At 24.2% G+C, this 24,212-nt stretch overlaps 9 protein-coding genes across 9 annotated transcripts; 4 read left to right on the top strand and 5 right to left on the bottom strand.

Annotated features, from left to right (window-relative positions):
* Positions 1–58: 58 nt before the first annotated feature.
* Positions 59–3,162, bottom strand: psiP (PA14 domain-containing protein; the record flags this gene model as incomplete). The annotated part of the gene is made up of 7 exons (XM_636191.1): positions 59–199; positions 309–1,533; positions 1,647–1,722; positions 1,860–2,130; positions 2,241–2,383; positions 2,533–2,862; positions 3,078–3,162. The coding sequence occupies 7 exons, from the start codon at positions 3,160–3,162 to the stop codon at positions 59–61; spliced, it is 2,271 nt and encodes a 756-aa protein (XP_641283.1).
* Positions 3,163–4,012: 850 nt separating this feature from the next.
* DDB_G0280169 (hypothetical protein) lies at positions 4,013–4,409 on the bottom strand (the record flags this gene model as incomplete). Its single annotated transcript, XM_636190.1, has 3 exons — positions 4,013–4,134; positions 4,237–4,335; positions 4,388–4,409. 3 exons carry the CDS (start codon positions 4,407–4,409, stop codon positions 4,013–4,015), a joined length of 243 nt encoding a protein of 80 aa, XP_641282.1.
* A 238-nt stretch (positions 4,410–4,647) lies between these two features.
* On the bottom strand, positions 4,648–7,480 carry psiO (PA14 domain-containing protein; the record flags this gene model as incomplete). Its single annotated transcript, XM_636189.1, has 7 exons — positions 4,648–4,782; positions 4,882–6,082; positions 6,150–6,225; positions 6,352–6,628; positions 6,737–6,879; positions 6,980–7,321; positions 7,402–7,480. 7 exons carry the CDS (start codon positions 7,478–7,480, stop codon positions 4,648–4,650), a joined length of 2,253 nt encoding a protein of 750 aa, XP_641281.1.
* A 490-nt stretch (positions 7,481–7,970) lies between these two features.
* On the bottom strand, positions 7,971–10,493 carry DDB_G0280165 (vacuolar sorting protein 9 domain-containing protein; the record flags this gene model as incomplete). The annotated part of the gene is made up of 2 exons (XM_636188.1): positions 7,971–8,588; positions 8,673–10,493. The coding sequence occupies 2 exons, from the start codon at positions 10,491–10,493 to the stop codon at positions 7,971–7,973; spliced, it is 2,439 nt and encodes an 812-aa protein (XP_641280.1).
* Positions 10,494–11,432: 939 nt separating this feature from the next.
* On the bottom strand, positions 11,433–12,762 carry DDB_G0280163 (hypothetical protein; the record flags this gene model as incomplete). The annotated part of the gene is made up of 2 exons (XM_636187.1): positions 11,433–12,417; positions 12,533–12,762. 2 exons carry the CDS (start codon positions 12,760–12,762, stop codon positions 11,433–11,435), a joined length of 1,215 nt encoding a protein of 404 aa, XP_641279.1.
* Positions 12,763–13,229: 467 nt separating this feature from the next.
* Positions 13,230–14,294, top strand: mcfK (mitochondrial substrate carrier family protein; the record flags this gene model as incomplete). Its single annotated transcript, XM_636186.1, has 2 exons — positions 13,230–13,979; positions 14,073–14,294. The coding sequence occupies 2 exons, from the start codon at positions 13,230–13,232 to the stop codon at positions 14,292–14,294; spliced, it is 972 nt and encodes a 323-aa protein (XP_641278.1).
* A 347-nt stretch (positions 14,295–14,641) lies between these two features.
* On the top strand, positions 14,642–17,484 carry DDB_G0280159 (hypothetical protein; the record flags this gene model as incomplete). The annotated part of the gene is made up of 2 exons (XM_636185.1): positions 14,642–14,859; positions 14,976–17,484. 2 exons carry the CDS (start codon positions 14,642–14,644, stop codon positions 17,482–17,484), a joined length of 2,727 nt encoding a protein of 908 aa, XP_641277.1.
* A 450-nt stretch (positions 17,485–17,934) lies between these two features.
* Positions 17,935–22,432, top strand: DDB_G0280157 (hypothetical protein; the record flags this gene model as incomplete). Its single annotated transcript, XM_636184.2, has 7 exons — positions 17,935–18,298; positions 18,384–18,671; positions 18,752–19,042; positions 19,113–19,412; positions 19,492–19,860; positions 19,940–20,257; positions 20,337–22,432. The coding sequence occupies 7 exons, from the start codon at positions 17,935–17,937 to the stop codon at positions 22,430–22,432; spliced, it is 4,026 nt and encodes a 1,341-aa protein (XP_641276.2).
* A 467-nt stretch (positions 22,433–22,899) lies between these two features.
* DDB_G0280155 (hypothetical protein) lies at positions 22,900–24,169 on the top strand (the record flags this gene model as incomplete). Its single annotated transcript, XM_636183.1, has 2 exons — positions 22,900–23,169; positions 23,207–24,169. 2 exons carry the CDS (start codon positions 22,900–22,902, stop codon positions 24,167–24,169), a joined length of 1,233 nt encoding a protein of 410 aa, XP_641275.1.
* Between the last annotated feature and the right edge of the window lie 43 nt (positions 24,170–24,212).

Here is a 24,212-nt window from a genome sequence, read left to right as displayed (position 1 = left end):
TACAAATATTTGATTTTTTTTTTTTTTTTTTTTTTTTTTTTAAAAATGTTTAATTTGTTTAATTAGCAGCTGGATCGTCATACATTGGGTTGACACCTCTTCCAGTTTGTTGTTCTTCATACAATGGATTACTATTTGATGAGCCCATTGAAATATTTCTTGAGTCTTTCCAATAGTCATAACCTTTTTTACCACCATACTATTTATAAGAATAAAATAAATTTTGGAAAAAAAAAAAAAATTAGTTTTAATACAAATTGTGTGTGTGTGTATAATTATTATTAAAAAAAAAAAAAAAAAAAACTTACAAGGAAAATACCAAGAGCAACAGCACCAGCGACAGTAGAACCAGCAATAACAGCAGTTGAAACAACAGCACCAGTATTACAATTGAATGGTAATGGGTCATATTTAACAGATTTACAATGACCTTCTTCAGATTCAGTACCATTTACACAAACACCTTCTTCACATCTACTATTATCAGATGAACAAACTCTATCGAAAACTAAACAACCAAGTCTTTGATCACATTGGCCAATAACACAGAAAGCACCACCATTATCACAAACTCTATCAGAGTATTCACATTGACCAGTGGATGGTTGACAAGTACCAACTAAACATTTACCTTTATCTTCACAAACGACTGGGGTTGATTGACAGCCACCTTTAGTTGGATCACAAGACCAAGTTTTACATTTATCTTCATCATTGGCACCACAATCAACTGGAGTATTTGAACAATTACCTTGTGGTAGACCATCGAGAATACCTTCATGGACACAAATATCAATGGTACAAATATTGTTATCATTACAAAGTGAACTATCTGGTTCACATTTACCGGTAGCGTATGAACAGGTTTCACAACCACCACATGTAACTTGAACGTGGGTGATGGTTTTTTCATCTTCATTACAGGCGTCGATTGTACATAAATTACCATCATCTACATTCTTTGGAATTGGTTGACAAAGACCGGTTTTATTACTACATGCAGCTTGTTCACAGAATCTCAATGTATCATATTCACAACATCTACATTCTTCGTCAGTTAAAACAGTGGTAATACATCTCTTTGATTCGTCAGTTGCTTTTGGATCACAAGTTACAAGATCACAAATATCACTACCTTGTCTACATCTCTCTGATGATTTGCAGCCGAGACCTGGTTCACAAACATAGTCTGATCTACATACACCTCCAATTATTTTTTCGCAATCGTCTGCTGTAACCTTTGCACATTCACCATTTACACATTTACCAGAAAAGCATTGACCAATGTAATCTGTACATTTTGATGGATTAATACAACCAAATTTATCATCACAATAACCAGAGGCTTCACAGTTTGTTTGATTGCCTGGGCAGGTGACAGTATTTTTGATAACACACATATCACCTTTAAGATCATCACTACAAGTATATTGTTTACATAATGTATCTTTACTTGAGCAAGTTTTAACTGGAATATGGTCACAATATTTGCTAATATCTTTTCCAGCTAATGGGGATTTTGGATCTGGACAACTATTAAGTTTTATAATATTAGTAAATTTGATTGGTAAATTGTTTTTTTTTTTTTTTTTTTTTTTTTTTTTTTTTTGGAAATTTTTTTTTAAAAAAAAAAATAAAATACTTACAAATCATTAGTACATCTTTTACCATCATTACAAGTAGTAGCTGGATTGCAACATGTTGAACCATCTCCTTCACAAACTATATATAATAATTATAATAATTTCAAATGATAATAATAATAATAAGTTAATTTAAATGATAAATTTGGTTTTTTTTTTTTTTTTTTTTTTTTTTTTTTTTTTTTTTTTTAAATTAAAAATAAAAATAAAACTTACCACCACAGTAATCAACATAGGCACAATAAGTTTCAATTGTTGTTTGAATTTTGATATTAGACTCACTTGTTTTTCTTTCACAATAAAAGAAATCAAAGTTATAAATGGTTCCTACAGTGAGACCAAGTTTAGTAACATCTACTGAAGCACTTACTTGTGAATGGATACCACCAATATCAACAACCAACTTATTATTAATATATACCCATACATCATCATCACCAGTGAATTTAAAGACTTCGTTTCCGTTGTATGTAAATTTAGAGTTTAACTATTTTAAAAGAAATTATTTTAAAAATAATAAAAATAATTATAATAAAAAATATTAATATGTGGAGAGGAAAATTATAAAAATAAAATAAAATAAAAACTAAAACTTACTTTTAAACAAAAATTATAGTTATTACCCTTTAATGAAGTTGAAGTTGACATTGATGTCCAGGATTCTCCAGAAATTGGTACATAACCTCTTGGAACTGGATAGCTTACATCATTGAAACCTTGTCCGTTAATTGGGAAGTAATCTTAATTACACAAATCAAAAAAAAAAAAAAAAAAAAAAAAAAAAAAGAAAAAAATAAAAATAAAATTTTTAATTAGAAACTATTTTAATATTAAATTTTTTTTTTAAAAAAAAAAAAAAAAAAAAAAAAAAAAAAATTCAAATACTCACTTGAATTACTATATTCATATGCTTCTCCATTCCAATTTAACTCGATATCTCTTTGAATTGGAAGATTTTTACCAGATTTGGCAGATTTTGAATCACCAGCTTGGTTATCTACAAAAAAATACTTAAAACCATCTGGCCAACTAATTCTTGCCTTTTTATTTATAGAATCATTGGCATCCATACTATTTAAAACTGGAATTCTTTTTTCTTGATCAATATCTGATTTGACAATTCCCTTAGTTAAAACAAATTCTCCCTCATTTTTTGGTTGGAAATTTGGATTATAAAACTTGTGTTGATCATAAATTACGGCCTTCAATGTAATTTTATCTTTTTTTTTTTTTTTTTTTTTTTTTTTTTTTTTTGTTAATTTTATTAATTTCTTATTATTTATAAAAATTAAATTTATTTATATAAAAATTTAAAAGATTTTCTTCATTTAAATTTATTTATTTATTTTATTTATTTATTTATTTATTTATTTATTTATTTATTTTTATTTTTTTATTTTTCTATTTTTATTTAATTTTTTTTTTATGGCTTACCTTTTGGTTGAGTTTGTCCATGGACCAAAACTGTTACTATACTCAAAAGAGTAAGAACTTTTAAAAATGTTCTTTGAATGAACATTTTGTTTTTTTATTTTATTGTATATATTTTTTTTATTCTTTTAATATTTTAGACTTTCTTATTTTTTATTTGTTGTTTTTTGATGAGTGGTAAAATAATGGTAATGGTTTTTTTTTTTTTTTTTACGCTTTGTTAATTTTTTTTTTTTTTTTTTTTTTCAAAATTAACTCTTGAGAAATTTGTTACAATTTTTTGAGATTAAAAATATCTTTTTTTTTTTGATTTATTTATTTGAAAAACAAAAGATCCGCAAAAAAAAGTGAAAAATAAAAAAAAACTGTGTTTAAACTTAGTGACACACACAAAAAAAAAAATAGGGGGCAGAAACTTCATGTATTTTTATTTATTTTTTTTTTTTCAATGATTTTTAAAATAATCATGATGATCAAAAAAATTGGGTTGGACAAAAAAAAAATTTAAAAATCAATATTTTTCTCAATTTTATTACTATTTCCAATATAATTTTTTAATAGTGCTTAAATTTTAGTTTTATTTAATATTATTTTTTTTTATTTTCTATATTTCTTTATTTTTTCTTTATATCTTCCAAATTTTTTTTTTTTTTTTTTTTTAGTTAGTTTTATAAATAAAATAATAATTAGTTTAAAAATAAAATTTTTTTTTTTATTTGTTTATTTTTTTTTTAATTTTTTATTTTTTTTTTTTATTTTAAAAAAGTTTATTTTTATAATATTATTATAATTGATAATAATAATATTTATAAAAAATTAATTTATGTAAAATTATATATTTTTTAAAATTTTTTTTTTTCATTTTTTTTTTTTAAAAGAAATATAATTTTATACCTTGATATTGTTATATAATGGATTTTGTAATATAACAATATCAATTATATTATTATATTCATCGTTATTGTTAAGCCCTTAGTCACATAAGCAACTCCTACTGTTTCAAAATTGTTATTATAAAAGAAATGTTGGTCATAAACAGTAACCCTCATATTCAAATTTTCTATTATGATTTAAAAAAAAAAAAAAAAAAAAAAAAAAAAAAATTTTAAATTAATATTATTTAGTTTATTTAATATTTAAAAATTTATTGAAAGATAATTACTTGGTGGAGATTGTGCATTGGCCAAAACAATTTTGGATAAAATTATTATACATAAAATAATATTATAATTTCCACAAAAAATTGTTAATTTATAGTTTTCTTAAAAAAAAAAAAAAAAAAAATAAATTAATAAATTTAAATATTATTACACCTTTTTCTTCTTTTGAAAACATTTTTTTAGAGTTTTTTATTTTTTTAAACTTTTTTTTTTTTCAAAAAAAGCCATTTTTTTTTTTTTTAAAACAACCAAAAACATCCATATTACACCTAATTGTCAAACCAAGTGTCAAACCAAAACAAAATGTCAAAAAAAAAAATTTTAATATGAAAATTTTAATCTAAATAAAATCCATTATATAATGATAAAAATTTATAAATTATTAATCACTAATATAAAACCGAATTTATTTTTTATAAATTATTATCATTATATAATGGATTTTGCCCAGCATTACCTGATTCCTTATATAATGGGTTTGAATTTGCACCAGTCATTCCTTTACTTTTATTATCTTGATAATAATCATAACCTTTTTTACCTCCATACTGTTGATAAATAATAAATTAATGTTAGTATAAAATCAATTCAATGTTTAAAAAAAAAAAAATAAATAAATAAAATAAAAGAGTTTGTGAAAGACTTACAAGGAAAATACCAAGACCAACAACAGCAGCAACAGTAACACCAGCAATAACAGCAGTTGAAACAACAGCAGCCGTATTACAACCAAATGGTAATGGATCATAGTCTACAGATGTACAATGACCTTCCTCAGAGCTAGTGCCATTAACACAAACACCAGCTTGACATTTTCTATTATCAGATGCACATTGTCTATTGTAAACGATACAACCAAGTCTTTCATCACACTCTGAAATTAAACAAAAAGCACCACCATGATCACATGTTCTTGGACTGTCCACACATTGACCAGTTGATGGTTCGCATTTACTTACAAGACATGGAGAAGGATCATCACAAACCTTTTTTATCGATTGACAACCACCATTATTTGCATCACATGTCCAAATATTACATAAATCAGTATCATTTGAAGCACAATCAAAAATTTTATTAGAACATACACCATCGATGGAGCCATTTGGATTTTCAACAAGTGAACATGTATCAATTGTGCAAACATTATCATCATCACAGATGGGTGGATTTATAACACATTGACCTGTTTTCGAATCACATATTGAACAACCACCACATTTTACAGGAGTATGTGTAATTGTACCATTTTCACATTTATCAATTGTACATAAATTATTATCATCAATGATTTTATCAACTGGTTTACATTCACCTGGTTCACCACAACCTGGCAATTGGCAAGGATCAACTGTATGACCTGCGCAACAATTACATTCTTCTTGAATACTTACAAGTTCGCATCTATCATCTTCTCTTGTTACATTTTTTAAGCAAGTATTGATGGTACATAGTTTGGCATCTTCTTGTGAACATTTTTCAGTTCTCACACAACCAAGTTCTACGTCACAACTGTAAGTGTAACATGGATCATTTCCAAATTCTTCTGAACATTGTTCTGAGGTTTTAACTTTACATTGACCACCACTACATCCCAAATTACATTTACCATAGGCATTACATTTATAATTATATTGACAACCTAGAGAAGAGTCACAACTACCGAATTGTTCAAAACATTTATCAATATTACCATTTACACATTCAACTGGTGAAGTTTTACAACCTTCTTTTGGATCACAATATGGTCTTAAGCATTGGTTAGATTCAATTGGGCAAACGACCTCTGAATATACACAGTCATCCTTTGTGAATTTTCCTGGTGCAACTGATCCAAGTTTTGGACACCTTTATAATAATCAAATATTAATAATTTTTTCCAATTAAAGTTTTCAATTTATTATAAAACACTTACTTATCAATTGTACATGCATTATTATCTTCACAAGTTGATGAAGTACAACAACTTGTACCATCACCATTACAAACACCTTAAATAAATAATTTTTTTTAAAAAAAAAAAAAAATATTAAAAAAAAAAAGTTAAAATACACATCATTATATTATATAATTAATATATGTATTTATAATATTCTAAAATTAAAAAAAAAACTTACCACAATAATCATCTACACAGAAAATTTCGAGAGTTGTGGATAGTTGAATTGATGATCCAGTTGCTCTTCTTTCACAATAAAAGAAATCTAAATCGTAGATTTTATTAGTTTGTAATGGGGGATTTGTAATATCCTTCAATTTAATATTTGCGGTTTCAGCTGTATGTAAACCACCTAAATCAACAACAAGTCTATTATCTATAAATACCCATACATCATCATCACCTCTAAAATTAAATACTTCACCTTTGTTGAAATATGTGAATTTGGAATTTAACTTTTTTTTTTTATTTTTTTTATTTTTTTATTTTAATGCATTTCCCAAAATAAAACAAGAGTTAATAATTTAAAATTTTTTTAATTGTTTATTAATTTAATTAATTACCTTAATACAATAATTATAATTGTTTTGAGAATATCCTCCGCCAGCCATTTTAAACCAATCCACATTTGGAGAATCTGCTTTATATTTTGGTGGTACTTTGTATGATGGATCATTAAATCCTTTACCATTAATTGGAAAGTATTCTTTTTTTAATTTTATAGGATATTACTGTTGGTAAATAACTTTATTTTTCATTTTATTATTTTTTTAAAAAATGAAATAATAATAATTTTAAAAAATTACCTTGTTTAGAGAATTCATAAGCTCCACTTGTTTCATTTAATGTAAGAATTAAATCCATCAATAATGGAAAGTTTTTACCAGAGTTTTTATCATCTGGAGAAGCATTTGTATTTTCTGAGAAAAAATATTTAAAGAGTTTTGGATTATACATTGTTCCAAAATAATTTACACCAGTTTTTCCTTCCACATTAATATCTAAGCTCACTAATTGTGGAATCTTTAAAGTTTTATCAAGTTTACTAACAACCATGTTTTTCGTTAAATAAGCCGGTCCTTGGTTCTCAAAATTGTCGTTGTAAAATGTATGTTGGTCATAAACAGTAGCTGTCATTGCCAAAGTTTCTATTATTATTATTAATTTTATTTATATTAATATTTTTTTATTTAAATTAAAATGTAAAATTAATTTTAAAGATAATTACTTGGTTGTGTTTGAGAATTGGCTACAGCCAAAATAATTGAGGTTAAAATTAATAAACTTAATTTAATTTTTTCTTTCATTTTTTTTTTTTTAAATACTATTTCAATAAAAATAAAGTCTACAAGAATAAAAATGAATTTTAAAATTTAAAAAGAACCTTTTTAAACAAAAAAAAAAAAAAATCAAAAAAATCAAAAAAAAACAAAATTAATAAAACCCAAAAAACTCTACAATACTCTATTTCTTTGTAAATTTCTAAAAAAAACCATCTTTTTCTAATCTTTTCTTATTTTAAAGCCATCAATAAAAAAAAGAAAAAAAAAAAAGAAAAAAAATGTTGAATTCTTTAAAATAAAAAAAATGGTTCAAGCCAAAAAAAAAAATTTTTGAAAAAATCTTTCTAAATTAATTTGAACCATAAAAAAAAAAAACAAAATCTATTATAAAAGAAAATTAGATGAACAAATTATTTTAATAATATTCTTAATTCTATTTTTTTTTTTTTAATTTTTTTAATTCTTTTTTTAAAAAAACTATTTTTATTGTTTTGGTAGTTTTTTTTTTATTTTTTTAAGATAGACTCTTATCTTTTCCTAAATTAAAACTTTGGGTTCTTTTTTTATTTGAAATTGTAGCACCGTGCCAACTTGAACCTAATTGTGACCGACCTTTTAATCTTTTGGCTTCTGTTTCACTTAAATCATTGCCATTATTATTATTATTATTATTATTATTATTATTATTATTATTATTATTATTATTATTATTATTATTATTATTATTATTATTATTATTATTATTATTATTATTATTATTATTATTATTATTATTATTATTATTATTATTATTATTATTATTATTATTATTATTTTCATATGTATTATCACTACAAAAACCACTACCACTACCACTATCACTATCACTATCTTCATCACTATTATTTAAATTTTCAATATTTGATAAAGTATCACTCTTTAAATTTATTGAGGGTATTAAATCATCAATTATTGTTGCTTTTTCGAAATTTTCCATATTTAAAGATTTGATTAAACTTAAAATTGAACTAAAAACTGTTAAATAATAACCACCTTCACCACATAATCTATCTGGATCTGAAAGTTGCCATAAAAATTGATTTGTAAATTCTAAATCTTTTACACCCGAATTTACTACAACATATAAATAAATCTAAAAATTAAAATATTAGTAATTTTTTATAAAAATTTAAAATTTAAAATAAATAAAAAAAATAAATAAACCAATAATACATACAGGTAAAAAATCATCAGCAGATAAAAAATAATCTTGATAATCTTTGTTTTTTAAATTTTTTTCATAATTTAGAGAATTGTAAATTGCTCTTGCAGAAGATAAAATTGTATCCAATTTATCATGTGGAATTTCACATCTACCTAAACAACTCAACTCTAAAACTGCGGATTTCCAACAATTTGCAGAGATGAAATCATCTTTAATACCAAAGAATTCCTGTGGTTTTGAAATTAATTTAGAGATGTAATCTTGAAGTTGTAGTTCCTCTTTTGCAACTTGTTGCACTATAATAGCACTGAGTTGTTTTTGTACTCTAACTATAATTGACTTCTCTAAACTCTTTTCAACGATAGTTGGTAATGAGATTTCTTCTTGTGATGAATCATTAATTTGTGATGATGATAATGAATTGTTGCCACCACCAAAACCATTTTTAACTAATAATTTCGATAATTGTAAATCTCTTTCATTTAATACATTTTGTTTTTGAGTATCAATAAATTGACGTACGATCATTACTGCGGTTGCAGGATTTTTCATAAGTACATTAAAATTTGACATAAATTGTTGAATGGCTTTTCTTTCTGGTGAACTTGATGAGAGTATAATTTTATCAACCTCTGTTTGTATACGTTGTTCCTCTGTATTACCCAATAGTTGTGATAATTTAGTGGCACGTTTAACAGTTTTAACTTTAGTTTCAACATTATCATCAGCATCCTCTTCATCTTGTTCGAAATTATCAGCAATAGTTGGTGGAGATGATGGTGAAACTGATGTATTTGAAAGGTCATCACCCGAAGTTATCATATTTGTACGACCAACACTAACATTAATACTACCACCAACATTAACACTACCACTATTATTATTATTATTATTATTATTATTATTATTATTATTATTATTATTATTATTATTATTATTATTATTTTTAATTAAATTTTCATTTAAATCTGGTGATAAATGTTTATTTGAATCTATAATAGTTTGAGAAAGTTGTTGTTGTTGTTCAAAATTTAATAAAACCTTTTCAGATTGTCTATTTTTTGCTTTTAATTTCTTTTGATAATCTAATGCTATATCGAAACTGTGTTTCTTTTTATCGGTTGTTCTACGTAGTTTTAATCTTGAAGAGATCTCTTGAACGATTTGATAACCTACTGATGATTTATATACATAACTATGGGATGCACCATGATATTCGAGAACAAATGTCTCAGAGTCTTTATTGTAGATGGATTTAATGGCAGAGTAAGAATATAGACTTGACACGAAATCACCACGAATATTCTCTATGCCTTTGCTTGTTAATCTGAGTGTACGCTTTTGATGCTTACCCCATTGATTAATCTTTGTGACATAGTATACCAACTCTGGCAATGAGTCAAACAATAACTCTGCCTCTCTAATCTCCCTCTCCCTATCGATATCACACGATAATGTGCATTGTGTGTCCTTTGAATATAATGATATCTTGTCAACTCCTGATGAGATACCATTGATACTTGATTTCAATGATAATGATGATGCTGAACTTGACGTTTTTGGCGATCCAATAAATGATGATGTCGATGTTGATGATGACGTTGACGATGCTGAAGAGGATGGAGATGAGGATATCATTGACAATGATGGTAATAATGGTGCTGAAAGTGAAAATGATGATGATGATTTAATTGATGATAATGATAAGTTTGAATCTGATGTTTGTGAATTTATTGATAATGTCGATGATGACATTGAATTTGATAATATCGTTCTTTCATTTTTATTACTATTATAACTATTAATACTACTACTATTTTGAAATGATGACATTATTTTTAATTTATTCTTTTTTTTTTTTTTTTTTTTTTTTTTTTTTAAACTTTTCTTCTCTCTCTCTCTCTCTCTTAGAAATATTCTTCTTTCCTTCTTTTTTTTTTTTTTTTTGATAACAATGAATTTGTTTTTTTTTTTTATTTTGTTTTTATTTTTTTTTTTTTTTTTTATTATTTTTTTTTTTTTGGTTAATTCTTATTCATTGAATATTTTTAATAGAATTTTTTTTTTTTTTTTTTTTTTTGATATATACAAATGTTTTTGAATTTTTTATTTTTGGGAATAAAAAAAAAAAAATTTCAAAGTGGGTGAATAAATAATGTTAATGTTATTGTAATAAGTGTTTATTTGAGTTTATGTTTTTATAAATAAATATGATTATTAGATTAATTTTAGTAAAGTGGTATAAAAAAAAAAAAAAAAAAAAACAGTGTTCTTTTTATTTTTTTTTTTTTTATTTTCTTTTTTTTTTTATTTCAAAAAAAAAAAGTGTGTTTAAGTTTGGGGCTTTTTTTTTTTTTGTGGGATGAAATGAATAAATAAATAAACAAAAACTGGGTTTTGAAAAAAAAAAAATAAAAATAAAAAAAAATAAAAAATAAAAAAAATAAAAAATAAAAAAAAAATTAAAAAAAAAAATAAAAAAAAAAAAAATTAAAAAAATAAAAAAAAATCAACATGCTTTAATTTTGATCAAAAAAAACAATAATAATAAAATATTAACAAAAAAAATTAAAAAAATCAAAAAAATCAGCATCGCTTTAATTTTGATCAAAAAAAAAAAAAAAAATAATAATAAAATATTGACTTAAGTCAATATCAACTGATAAAAAAAAAAAATAAAAAAATAAATAGAATGATTACATTCATTTTTTTATTTTATAAATAAAAAATAGTATAAAAAATATATATATATTTTTCTATTTTAGTTTTTTATTATTTTTTATTTTTTTTATTTGGATTATTTTGGATATCTTCAAGTTTTCTTTTTTGGGTTTTTTGGGCTGGCTCAACAGATTTTTGTTTGATTGTTTTTTCCTCTTTATTTGGTTGTTCAACTTTTTTTGGTTGCTCAACTTTTTTTGGTTGTTCAACTTTTTTTGGTTGATCAACTTTTTTAATTTGTTTTGGTTGATCAACTTTATTTTGTTTTGGTTGTTCAACTTTTGTTTGTTTTGGTTGTTCAGCTTTTGTTTGTTTTGGTTGATCAACTTTAGTTTGTTTTGGTTGATCAACTTTTGTTTGTTTTTGAGTTTCAACTTTTTTTTGATTTTCAACATTTTTTGGTTGTTTTTGGTTTGGTTTAACTTTTTCTTCCTTTTCCTCTTCCTTTTCCTCCTCTTGATTAACTTCATCATCACTACTAATACCATCAACTTCATGATCAAAACCTTCAAAATCATCATCATCATCATCATCTTCCATGAGATCATCATCTTCCTCATCAAATTCACCTTCACCTTCGAAATCGAAATCATCATCACCACCTTCTTGATCATCATCGTTGTCATCACCATCATCATCATTATCATCATCATCTAAAAGTTCTTCATCAGTACTAATAGTTTCATCAATAAATCTAATTTTTCTAAAGTCTCTTTCATCTTCATCTAAATTAGCTTCATCTTCATCATCGTCTTCACCTTCATCTTCATTTTCATTATCTTGCTCATCAGCATTTTCATCTTCATTTGGGATAAAATCATTTTCATCATTTTCATCATTTTCATCATTTTCATCATTTTCATCATTTTCATCATTATCATCAACAAGATAATCTGGTTGTTTCTTCTTCTTTCTACTTTTATTTACATCTTTTTTCTCTAATGCCAATTTAAATTTTCTACCATTTATGTGTTTTTCAATTTCATCCCTATCTTTATTTAATTCTGTTTGTGTTATTGAACAAAATAATTTATTTCTTTAATTTATTATTTATAAAAAAAAAAAAATAATAAAAATAATAAATTAATATTAATATTAAAATTAAAAAATAATATATATATATATATATATATATATATATAATAACATACGGTTTTTTAGATTGATATATTTGTTTTTCTTCATAAATTTTAAAATCAAATTGTTTTGATTTTTCATTTTTAAATTTCTTTGATTCTAAATGAATTTTTAAAATATCTATTCTTGGTAACATTTCATGGTTGGTTACTGTACATTTTATTCTTTTTATTGATTCTTGGTATTCAAAATCTTTATCATGTTTTTTTAAAAATTCAATAACTTCTTTTTCTAATCCTTCCATCTTTTTTTATTTTTATTTTTATTTTAATATTTGTAATTATGTTGGGGAAATAAAAAAATAAAAAAAAAAAAAAATAAAAAAAAAAATCGTCGTTCGGTTTTTTTGGAAAAATTTAAAAATAAAAAAAAAAATATTAAAATTAAAATTAAATTAAATTAATCAATATTAAAAAAAAAAAAAATGTATTTTTGATTAATAATTGTTAAATTTAATTAAAAAAAAAAAAAAAAAAAAAAAATAAAAAAAAAAAAAAATTATAAAATTAAAAATATAAAAAAATACTCTGGGGAGTGTGAACACCCATTTTCACTCTCATATTGTCATTTCGATCATCAATAATCTTTTTTTAATTTTTTTATTTTTTTTTTTATTTTTTTATTTTATTTTTTTTTCTTCAAACAAAAAAAAAAAAAAAAAAAATAAACACAAAAAATAATAATAATTAATAAAAATAATAATTTAATTAAATGATAATTACTACATCAAATGATGAAGATAAAAAAACAAATGTTTTCGTTGAATTGGCAGCAGGATCATTTTCAGGAGCACTTACAAGATTTATAGTTGCACCATTGGATGTTGTAAAGATTAGACTTCAATTACAACGTACGCAATTAAATAATAATAGTAATAATAATAATAAAATTATTGGTAAAGAAAATGTGAATTATAGAGGTATAATTAATACAATGAGTAAGGTTATAAGGGAGGAGGGTATTAGATCATTATGGAAAGGTAATTTTAGTGCAGAGTTATTGTGGGTGACCTATGCAGCAATTCAATTCTCAACATATAATGAAATTATTGGAATTCTCGACCCGGAATATCGTAAACATCAACAAAGAACTGATAAAGATAAACCAAATTATAAACCATCTTCTAGTATTACAATGATTGGTGGCGCAAGTGCTGGTATACTATCAACTATCGTTTCATATCCATTCGATATCATTCGTACCAATATTGTAAATAATCATAACAAAACTAATTTCAAACAAACTTTTAAAACAATCATTGCACGTAATGGTGGTTATTCAAATTTATTCAGTGGTATAAATTCATCACTTTTCCAAATTGTACCACAAATGGGTTTTCAATTCACATTTTATGAAACTTTTAAATTCATTTCAAATAAATATACTTCTTCTGTAAATAATAATAATAATAATCCTTTAAATCAATTTACTTGTGGTTTACTTTCTGGTGCAATTTCAAAGGTAAAAAAAAAAAAAAAAAAAAAAAAAAAAAAAATTTTAATAATCAAATACTAATATATTTATTAATTATTAATTATTAATTATTAATTATAGTTTTTAGTATTACCATTTGATGTAGTTAAAAAGAGATTACAAGTGAATGAAAAAGTTGGATATGGAATGAAATCATGTTTTAGAGATTTATATTTTAATGAAGGAGGTGTAAAAGCTTTCTTTAAAGGTGGTACACCTGGAATTGTGAAAGCAGGTTTGGCTGCTGCTTTATCTTTTACATTTTTTGAACAATCTAAAAGAATATTATTAAATAAACAATGATAAAAAAATAATAAATAATTGTTTTATTATTATTTTTTTTTTTTAATACCAGATTTGAATGTTTTTATCAAATTAAAAAAAAAAAATAGATAATAAATAAGAAATAAAAAAAAAAAAAAAAAAGTAATTACCTTTTTTTTTAATATTGGGAATGTTATTTGTCACCCCGATATTGGGTTAAAAAAAAAAAAGTTGGGAAATTAATAAAAAATAAAAAATAAATTTTTTTTTTTTTTTTTTAGTTGTGTTGGGGTTATTAAATTGTAGATCAAACCACAAAAAATGACTTTTTCAATAATTTTTTTATTTTTTATTTTTTTTAATTTTTTTATAGTTACAAATAAATAATGAAATTGTTATTATATTTACTTTCATTATTTATTATTTTAATATCCCAAAACCTAGTTAATTGTGAAAATTATTATTTAACAGAATGGGATATATTAGCACCATTTCCAAGTGCACCAAGAGAAGATGTTGATGTATTAAATTGTTATGGTGGAATTGATAATATACCAATAGGTGATAATTCAACATATATTAGTGAATTAGTTAATGGAGCAAGGTATGTGTTTTTTTAAATTAATATAAAAACATATATAATGTATTAATTTTTTTTATTTTTTTTATTTGTTTTATTTATTTGTTTATTATATTTATTATATATAAATAAAAATTTAGAGTTGGATGGAATCATTATACAACAAATGTTGATGGTATGGTTAATTTAAATTTTTCAAATAATGTAAATTGGGATTTAATAAATAATTGGGCAGGATCAAGTGGCACATATTTTAGTGGTTGGGGAATTTCAACATTTTCATTGAATACTAGTGAAACCATTTTAGTTACATGTTCAGGTATTGCAAAGTTTTGGATAGATTCAACAGTGATGCAAGGTGATTCATATGGATTGGGATTACAATTTAATTCAATTCAATTATCAAGTGGTACACATCAATTAAAAGTTAGAATCATTGGATCAGAGGCAGCAAGTTATCAATGTGAAATCATAACAACCAAAGAGGAGCAATCAATTTTCATAGTCTATGAAAATACGATTGTACCAGATATAGTTGATAATGAATTTTCATCACCTTTTATCTCAATTTCAGTTTTGAATATATTGAATCAACCAATCAGTGGCATGATATCATTAGAGCCATTAACTGATGAGTTTCAAGTTTCATTAATTGAATCACCATTACCTCAAGAAATTAATTACATTGGTCCTGGTCAATTAATTCCTGTCAATTTCATTGTTAAAACTAGTAATGGTAGTGGTCTTATTAATTGTCCTTCAGGTACAACCTATGCATTTAGTATGATGGTTTATCCTCAATCCCCACAATCAAAAGGTGAATTAATAACATTAAATTTTACATGTAAATCATTTGGTGAACCATTTACATTTACATTTCAAGATTTTGATTTATCAATTCAATATGCTGATGCAATACCACCAAATGATATAGAAGGAGGTATATCACCAACACCAGTTTTATTTGCATTACATGGTGCAGGTGTTGATGCAAAATCATCGGCGTGGACAGGCGCATTTCAAGTTCAAAATTATACATGGATATTATTACCAACAAATAGAGCCAATTATGGATTCGATTGGGAAGAGGGTGGTATAAAGAATGGATTGATGGCATTGGATTATTTATGTAATTCATTACCTGGTGTGCCAAACAATTTGAAAACCAAATATCAATGTGATCCATATCAACTTCAAGTACTAGGTCATAGTATGGGTGGACATGGTAGTGAACATTTCGCAACAGCAATTTCACCAGATAGAGTGGTATCATTATCAATTGCAGCAGGTTGGATTGATATGAAATTATATTCACCAAATTTCCTTAGAGTTGGTTATTCTTGGAGTAATCCAATGATAAGATTTATTCTAGATTCAGTAGTTAGTCAAAATGATGCAGATTTCCACTCACCACATTTAATCAATATACCAATGATAGTTCGTATGGGTTCAGATGATGATAATGTGCCACCCTATCATCTTAGACGTATGCTACGTCTATATGATCAGTTAACACATAATACAAGTATTGGGTTAATTAGTGAAATCCCAGGAGAAAATCATTGGTTCAATGGTGTGGTTGATGATGCAATCATGCAAGCATTCCTTAGCAAATATGCAATCTCTGGTATACCATTATTACCGGACAGATTTTTAATCAATTGTTTAAATCCTGGCTCTTTCCAAGGCAAAGGTGGTGTTTCAATTCAACAAGCCATTAATAATTTCAAAGCTTCAAAAATTCGTGTTGATAAAACAAACTCTTTATCAAGTGGTATTTGGTCACTACAAACAGAGAATGTAAAAAGATTTGGTTTCAATTCATTCAATGAGAAACCAAATCAAGTCATTATCGATGGTCAAAAATTTAATTATATTCAACTACCATCACATTATTGTACCGATGGTACAAAGGTTAAAAATAATAAAAAGAGTGGTTCAAGTGTAGTTTGGTCAATTTGTAATGATGGTAATGATTGGATGTGGAGTGAAAGATCACCATTAAATTCTGGTCCAATGGTACAAATATTAGATTATCCAATTTTAATTGTTTATGGTACAATTGGAAGTGAACAACAAACCAATCAACGTCAACAATCTGCAGTTTATTTATCAAATGTTTTAATGTATCAAATGAGATATTCAATAAATGTTTTAGAGGATACTCAATTCACAAATGACTTATTCACAACTTATAATGTAATATTTATGGGAGGCCCACAAACAAATAAAGCAGTTTACTCAATTCAATCAGTTTTACCATCACCAATTGGTTTCCATGGTTCAAGTGATAATATGTCATTCTCTTTAAATGATGATTCAAATATGTTTTCAGGTCCTTCTGTTGGTTTATTGTTTTTATCATCATGTTATTCACCAGAGGCCATTATGAAAATTACACCAAAAGAACGTTATACTCAAGCTAGACAAGGTTGTATGCTTACAGTTATTGAGGGTACTGATACTATTGGTTTCCAAAATAGTCTTTTCAATTTCCCAACTAAATCATCTTTCCCAATGCCAGATTTCATGATATTAGGTCCAAATTTTGGTTATCAAGGTGTATCGGGTGCTAATGCTCTTGGATTTTGGGATAATAATTGGCAACTATCTGACCTTTCTTATATAACTTCAATTTTAAATGAATAGAAAAAAAAAAAAAAAAAAAAAAAAAAAAAAAAAAAAAAAAATAATAATCAAGATTTTAAGGATGGTTTTTACAAATCAGAAATTCTCTAACAATAAAAAAATTAAAAAATGATAAAAAAAAAAAAAAAAACTGTAATGCATGGACAAAAAAAAAACCCTAAGATTTTTGAAAGAGGAAGATATTTTTATTTTTTTAAAAATAAAAAAAAAAAAAACCGATAAAAACAAATGGAAATTTTAAAAAGAAAAAATCTAAAGATTGGTTATAAGAATCGTTTGAACCATTTTAAACATTTTTTCAAATAAAATTGTTTAATAATATCTTTTTGATCCACAAAATGGTTTTTGTTAAACACCTTTAATTTCCCTTGATAATTGGTTTCTTTTTTTTTTTTTTTTTTTTTATTATTAAAAAAAAAAAAAAAGGAATAAAAAAAAAAAAAAAGAATAATGAAAATTAATATTTACTTTTATTTTTTATTGGTGTTTGGATTTATTGTTCAATTTGTTATTTCAGATTTAAAATTTGAAGAATTTAAATTTTCACTTGGATCTTCTTTTTATGCAATAGGTGGTTCATGTGAATTCAGTTTTTCAATTTTGGTTTCAGATTTAAATGGATTGGATAATGTAACTTGGGGTGGTTTCAATGCTTTCACAACTTATAATGATGTAAATGTTATTTTTCACAATGAAACAGCACAGTTATTTTCTGCGAGAGTATATTGTCCAATAAATCAATGTGAAATTGGAGTTAAAGCATATTCAAAAAATGGTGGTTTTTTATATCATACAACTTATCCTATGTGTCAGGGTAATTAAAATATATATATATATATTTTCCTTTTTTTAAACATTTATTAAAAAAAAAAAAAAATCTATTTATTTATATTATATAGAAATTCCAACTGATTTCACAATTGAACAAATATCTGGTTATTCATATAATTATTTCACATCAGCATATTCATGTTATGTTAATGTGAGTGGGTTAATTGATGATGTCTCATATGTTCCCAGACTTACTACTTCAGAGAGTGGTATTTTTTCAGTTTCTATTGACTATGAATATGATGGAAGATACAAATTAACATTTTTCGGTACACCAAAAACCGTTGCTCCAAAAACATGGTCTTTTGAATACATTGATGGTTCACCAAAATTTAATATATCATCACCATTTAATAGTAAGTTTTAATAATAATTTACATTTTGATTATCTTTACAATATTAATGTTAATTAATAATTAATTAAAAAAAAAAAAAGGTTCAATTAGTTATGTAAATTCTGCAGTAATTGATTACTATAATATTAATCATAATATGAATTCAAAATTTGATTATCCTCAATTTTGGATTAATATTAAAACAAATGAAAGATATCCATATATTAATTTAAGAGATTCTTTTTTCTTACCAAAGATAGTATCAAGTTATGATGATGGATCTCTTAACTACTTTATTAATGCAAGACTTATTATTTCTATTGGTGAAGTATTATGTACATTATCACTTCAAAATTATTCAGATGTATATCAAGATAAAAATAGTTATAAATGTAAGAATTAGAATTATAATTTTGTTTTTTTATTTTTATTATTTTTCTAACATTTTAATTAAAAATATAGATCAAGATTTTAAATTTGAACCAACAGATTTACAAAGTTCAAAAAATATAGTTAATTTAGATGATTTATTAACATTCTTAAATTATAAAGGAGAGAATTTAACAAGTAGAAATGAAATTGAATATAATTGGGAAGGTGGTAAAACAAATTATGAATCATTTCCTTTTGGTTTTGGTTCTGGAAATAATAAAAATTTTAATTTAGATATTTCAATTTTTACAATGTTGGATGTATCAAATAGTTCATACTCATTTTCAGTTGGAAGTTATTCATATTCATTCTCTGGTCCTAATTTTAAAAGTAACAAATTATATTTTTACAAATTTCTAATATTATTTATTTAAATTATTATTAACCTAATTATAAAATTAATTTATAGATCTTTCAGCACCATTAATTACCAAATTTAATATTTTAGATACTTTTTCAGAAGATGATAACAAACTTTTATTTAGATTTAATTATTCAACACCAAATGGAATTTCTAAAATTGAATTATTCCATTTTAGTATCAATAATGCTTTCCAGAATTCCTATGTTTATCTTTCAACAGATTTTAACATTATCAGTGGTAGTCTTAATAATGGTATTATTGAATTTATTTATACTTATGGATTACTAAAGAATGATTTTATAGTTTTAAATATCTATGATTCAAATTCAGAATATACAATTTTAGAACAAAATAGTTATTATCAATCATTTTTAGATACCCTTTCATTTCCACAACTATATGATCAAAATTATGGTATGTTTATTATTTTAATTTTATTTTATATTAATTTTTAAAGTCTTTTTTCCTAATTTTTAATATTATAAATTAATAGATTTTAATGCAGAGAATATATCAAAAATTAGTTTCTTTTATAATGACGTAAATTTAACAAATTCATATGGTTATAATATAATGTACCTTGAAACATATGATACTCCATTACCATTTAATCCATGTCTTCAAATTATACCTCAATGGGATAATATAACAATTAAAGGTGAATGGGTAAATTCTCGTTATGAATTTATATTTTACATGCCTCCAAATATTGTTCCAGGAGCTTTTGAATATGCTATAAAAACTCCAAATTTACAATATATTTTAAATACTGAATTACCTGATGAATTCCAATTGAATATAATTAGTGATCGTATGTATCTTTAAATTGTTTATTTAATTTTTTTAATTATAGTTTTATTAATTTTATTTTAAAAAACATATGTTTTTAGATATTGATTTAATGGGACCAATTGTAACAACAATGAATAAAGAACCAAGTTTAGGTGTGGCACTAATAGATAATGAAAATTATAATATTAGTTGGACATTTACAGTTAAGGATTATAATGGTTTCAATAATGGTTATGTTGTTGTTATTGGTTCAATTGATAATATTCTTTATAATGTTTCAATTATTTCACCAATTAAATTTTCAAATGAATTTACATATCAAATCAATATAACATTAAATAATAATACATGTATATCTCAAACATACTCAATTGCAGAAATGGTATTATATGATAGATATGGTTTAAATTCAACTTTTTATATAAATAAAGCAGTAGATTTTACTCCAAATATCAATCCATTATTTAAAATAAGTGATAGGAATTTACATTCAATTCAAACTGAATGCCCAAGTGGTAGTTTCATTCAACCAGAATTAAAATCATTTGATTTTGAACCAAAAAATATTGATGTTGGATCATTAAATAGAAATGTAACATTTACATATGGAATTTCAATTGGATCAGGTATTAAAGAATATCCAATTGTTTATTTAACTAGTTCAACTCTTCAAATATTGAAATGTATTGATGTAATTACAACAAAAACAAATTCAACATTCAACGAATACAAATGTACATTAACAATACCATATGGATTTGGATTACCAAAGGATATAATCGTTAATCTTTATGGTTTAATAGGATTTGGAGCTTACTTTGGTTATTCATCATATTCATTACAGCAATTGGGATATCCATTTTTAATAGAAACAAGTTTCACAGTCATAAACTCAAATAGTGGAGGAATAATTACAGGTACAAGTTCAATATCAACAGAAGGTGGTTTATTATTTATTTATGGTAGATTCCCACCAGATGTTTATTATACTGTTGAGTTCAGTCAAGGTTATTCATTACTACCTCTAGAGAAGTCTGGTTCAATTATTAAAGTCGATGATGTAAAACCATCAAGTGGTCCACTTACAATTTGGATCAAAAATGGTAATTCAAAATCAAATCCATATATAATTAAACCATATAAAAGAGGATTTATTAAAACAACATTACCATCAAAATGTAAAGGAACACCAATTTGTGGTGGTGCAACTCATGGTACATGTGATGATGTATTAGGTTGTATTTGCAATTCACCATGGGTTGGTGTAGATTGTAATTCTAAAGTTATTGTTGTACCTCAACCAGTATTTAATACAAGTTCACCAACAATTATATTAAATGAAACGACATCAGATAATTCAGAAACTAATATAGTAGCATTAATAAATGTAGTTGCAATTAGAGAGATCGATTATAATAATAAAGTTTTACATATGTATTCATTCGATAAATGGATTTATAATTCAATTAATTCAAATGTTTCAATATATTCATCTAATATTATAAATAAAAATGGATCAATGACACCAATTTCAGTAGAGATTGAATACTTTGAAAATGAAAGAAAAATTGAATTTGCAGGTCAAGAAATTATAATGAAACCATCATCAATTAAATATACAATTTATATTGATCAATATCCATTTTCAACAAAATTGAGTCAATTACAATTAATTATATCAGCCACTGCAATAATTAATTCAAATTCAGATTCATGTTCAAATAAAGAATTTGATAATACAACAAGTGAAAGTTCAGATTATGTTAAATTATCAATATCAGGTAAAAGTTTATATGGTAGATTCATAAGGAGAGCGTTGGTTGATTCAACTCCAATTACAATTTCAAATGAATTATTAGATAAATCATTAGGTGCAATTAGTGATTCTCACACATCCCAATCATTTATTGGTATTAATATACCAATCTATAATAAAAATGTTAAAATTGATCCAGATTTCTCATTAATTCTCAATTCAAATCCATCAACAACAACAAATGAAAATTCAATTTGTTCTGCAAAATCAACAAAATCCAAATCTGGTTTAACAACAGCCCAGTTAGCAGGGATAATTGTTGGTTCCGTTGGTGCTATTGCAATTGTTTTTGCCACTGTTGTCACAATAAAAAGAAAAAAAGCTCTAAAAAAAGAAATGAAGGTGTTTGGGAAAAAAATGCAAGCAATAAATAATTAATAAATTGTCTTTAAAAATCAAATCGACATTTTAAAATTTTTCCTCATCTATTAAATGGAAAAAAAAAAAAAAAAAAAAAATAATAATAATAATTTAAAACCATCTTCCAATTTAACAACAACAATTTAATAAAATTTATTAAGAATATTAAAAAAAAAGAAATAAAATAAAATAAAAAATAAAAAAAAATAAAAAAAAAGTAAATTAATTAAATAATTAAAAATAAGAAATAAAATAATGTACTTTTATTTTCTATGTGGATCATAATTTTTTTTTTTCCTTTTTTTTTTTTTCCTTTTTTTTTTTTTTTTTTATTTTTTCATGTGATCTCTATTTTTGATTTAAAATATTCTTTATAATGTTTCAATTATTTCACCAATTGAATATTCAAATGAATTTACATATCGAATCAATATAACATTAAATAATAATGCATATGTATATCTCAAACATACTCAATTGCAGAAATGGTATTATATGTTAGATATGGTTTAAATTCAACTTTCTTTATGAATAAAGGTTTAGACTATACTCCAAATATCAATCCGCTATATCCAATTGAAGATAAAAGTTTATTCTCAATTGAAACTGAATGTCCAAGTGGAAGAAGCTTTATTCAACCAGAATTAAAATCATTTGATTTTGAACCAAAAAGTATTAATGTTGGATCTTTAAATAGAGATGTAACATTTACATATGGAATTTCAATTGGATCAGGTATTAAAGAATATCCAATTGTTTATTTAACAAGCGCAGCTCTTTCAAGCATTGAAGTGTAATGATGTAATTACAACACAAACAAATTCAACATTCAACCAATACAAATGTAAATTAACATTACCATATGGATTTGGATTACCACAAGATATTTTAGTCAATCTTTATGGTTTAATTGGATTTGGAGCTTACTTTGGTTATTCATCAATAACATTAAGAAACAATGGATATCCATTTTTAATTGAAACAAGTTTCACAGTATTGGATTCTCAAAGCCCTGGATTAATTACAGGTACAAGTCCAATATCATCAGAAGGTGGTTCACTATTTATTTATGGTAGATTCCCACCAGATGCAGATTTTACTGTTGAATTCAGCCAAGGATATTCATTAAAACCTTCAACGAAATCTGGCTTAATTATTAAAGTAGATGGCGCGAAACCATCAAATGATCCATTTACAATTTCGATTAAAAATGGAAATTCAAAATCATACATGTACACAGTTACACCATTCATAATTAAATATTTTAGATCAAACTGTAGAGGTACACCAGTTTGTGGTGGTCCAACTCATGGTACATGTAATCATGTATTAGGTTGTATTTGTAATTGGCAATGGGATGGCGAAGATTGTAATTTTAAAGTTATTACCAAGCCTCAACCATCAAAATGTAAAGGAACTCCAATTTGTGGTGGTGCAACTCATGGTACATGTGATAATTTATTAGGTTGTATTTGTAATTCACCATGGGTTGGTGTAGATTGTAATTCTAAAGTTATTATAGTACCTCAACCAGAATTTAATACAACTTCTCCAACAATTGTTTTAAACGAAACAACAACATCAGATAATTCAGAAACAAATATAGTAGCATTAATAAATATAGTAGCAATTAGAGAGATCGTTTATAATAATAAAGTTTTACATATGTATTCATTCGATAAATGGATTTATAATTCAAATAATTATAAATTATCAACATATTCATCTAATATAGTATTGAATACTTTGAAATGAAAGAACAATTGAATTTGCAGGTCAACTCAAATCCATCGACAAC

Source organism: Dictyostelium discoideum (assembly GCF_000004695.1).
Source record: "Dictyostelium discoideum AX4 chromosome 3 chromosome, whole genome shotgun sequence".
NCBI lineage: Eukaryota > Evosea > Eumycetozoa > Dictyosteliales > Dictyosteliaceae > Dictyostelium > Dictyostelium discoideum.
The sequence above is the reverse complement of the archived record's forward strand: the minus strand, read 5'-3'. Positions and strand labels throughout refer to the sequence as shown.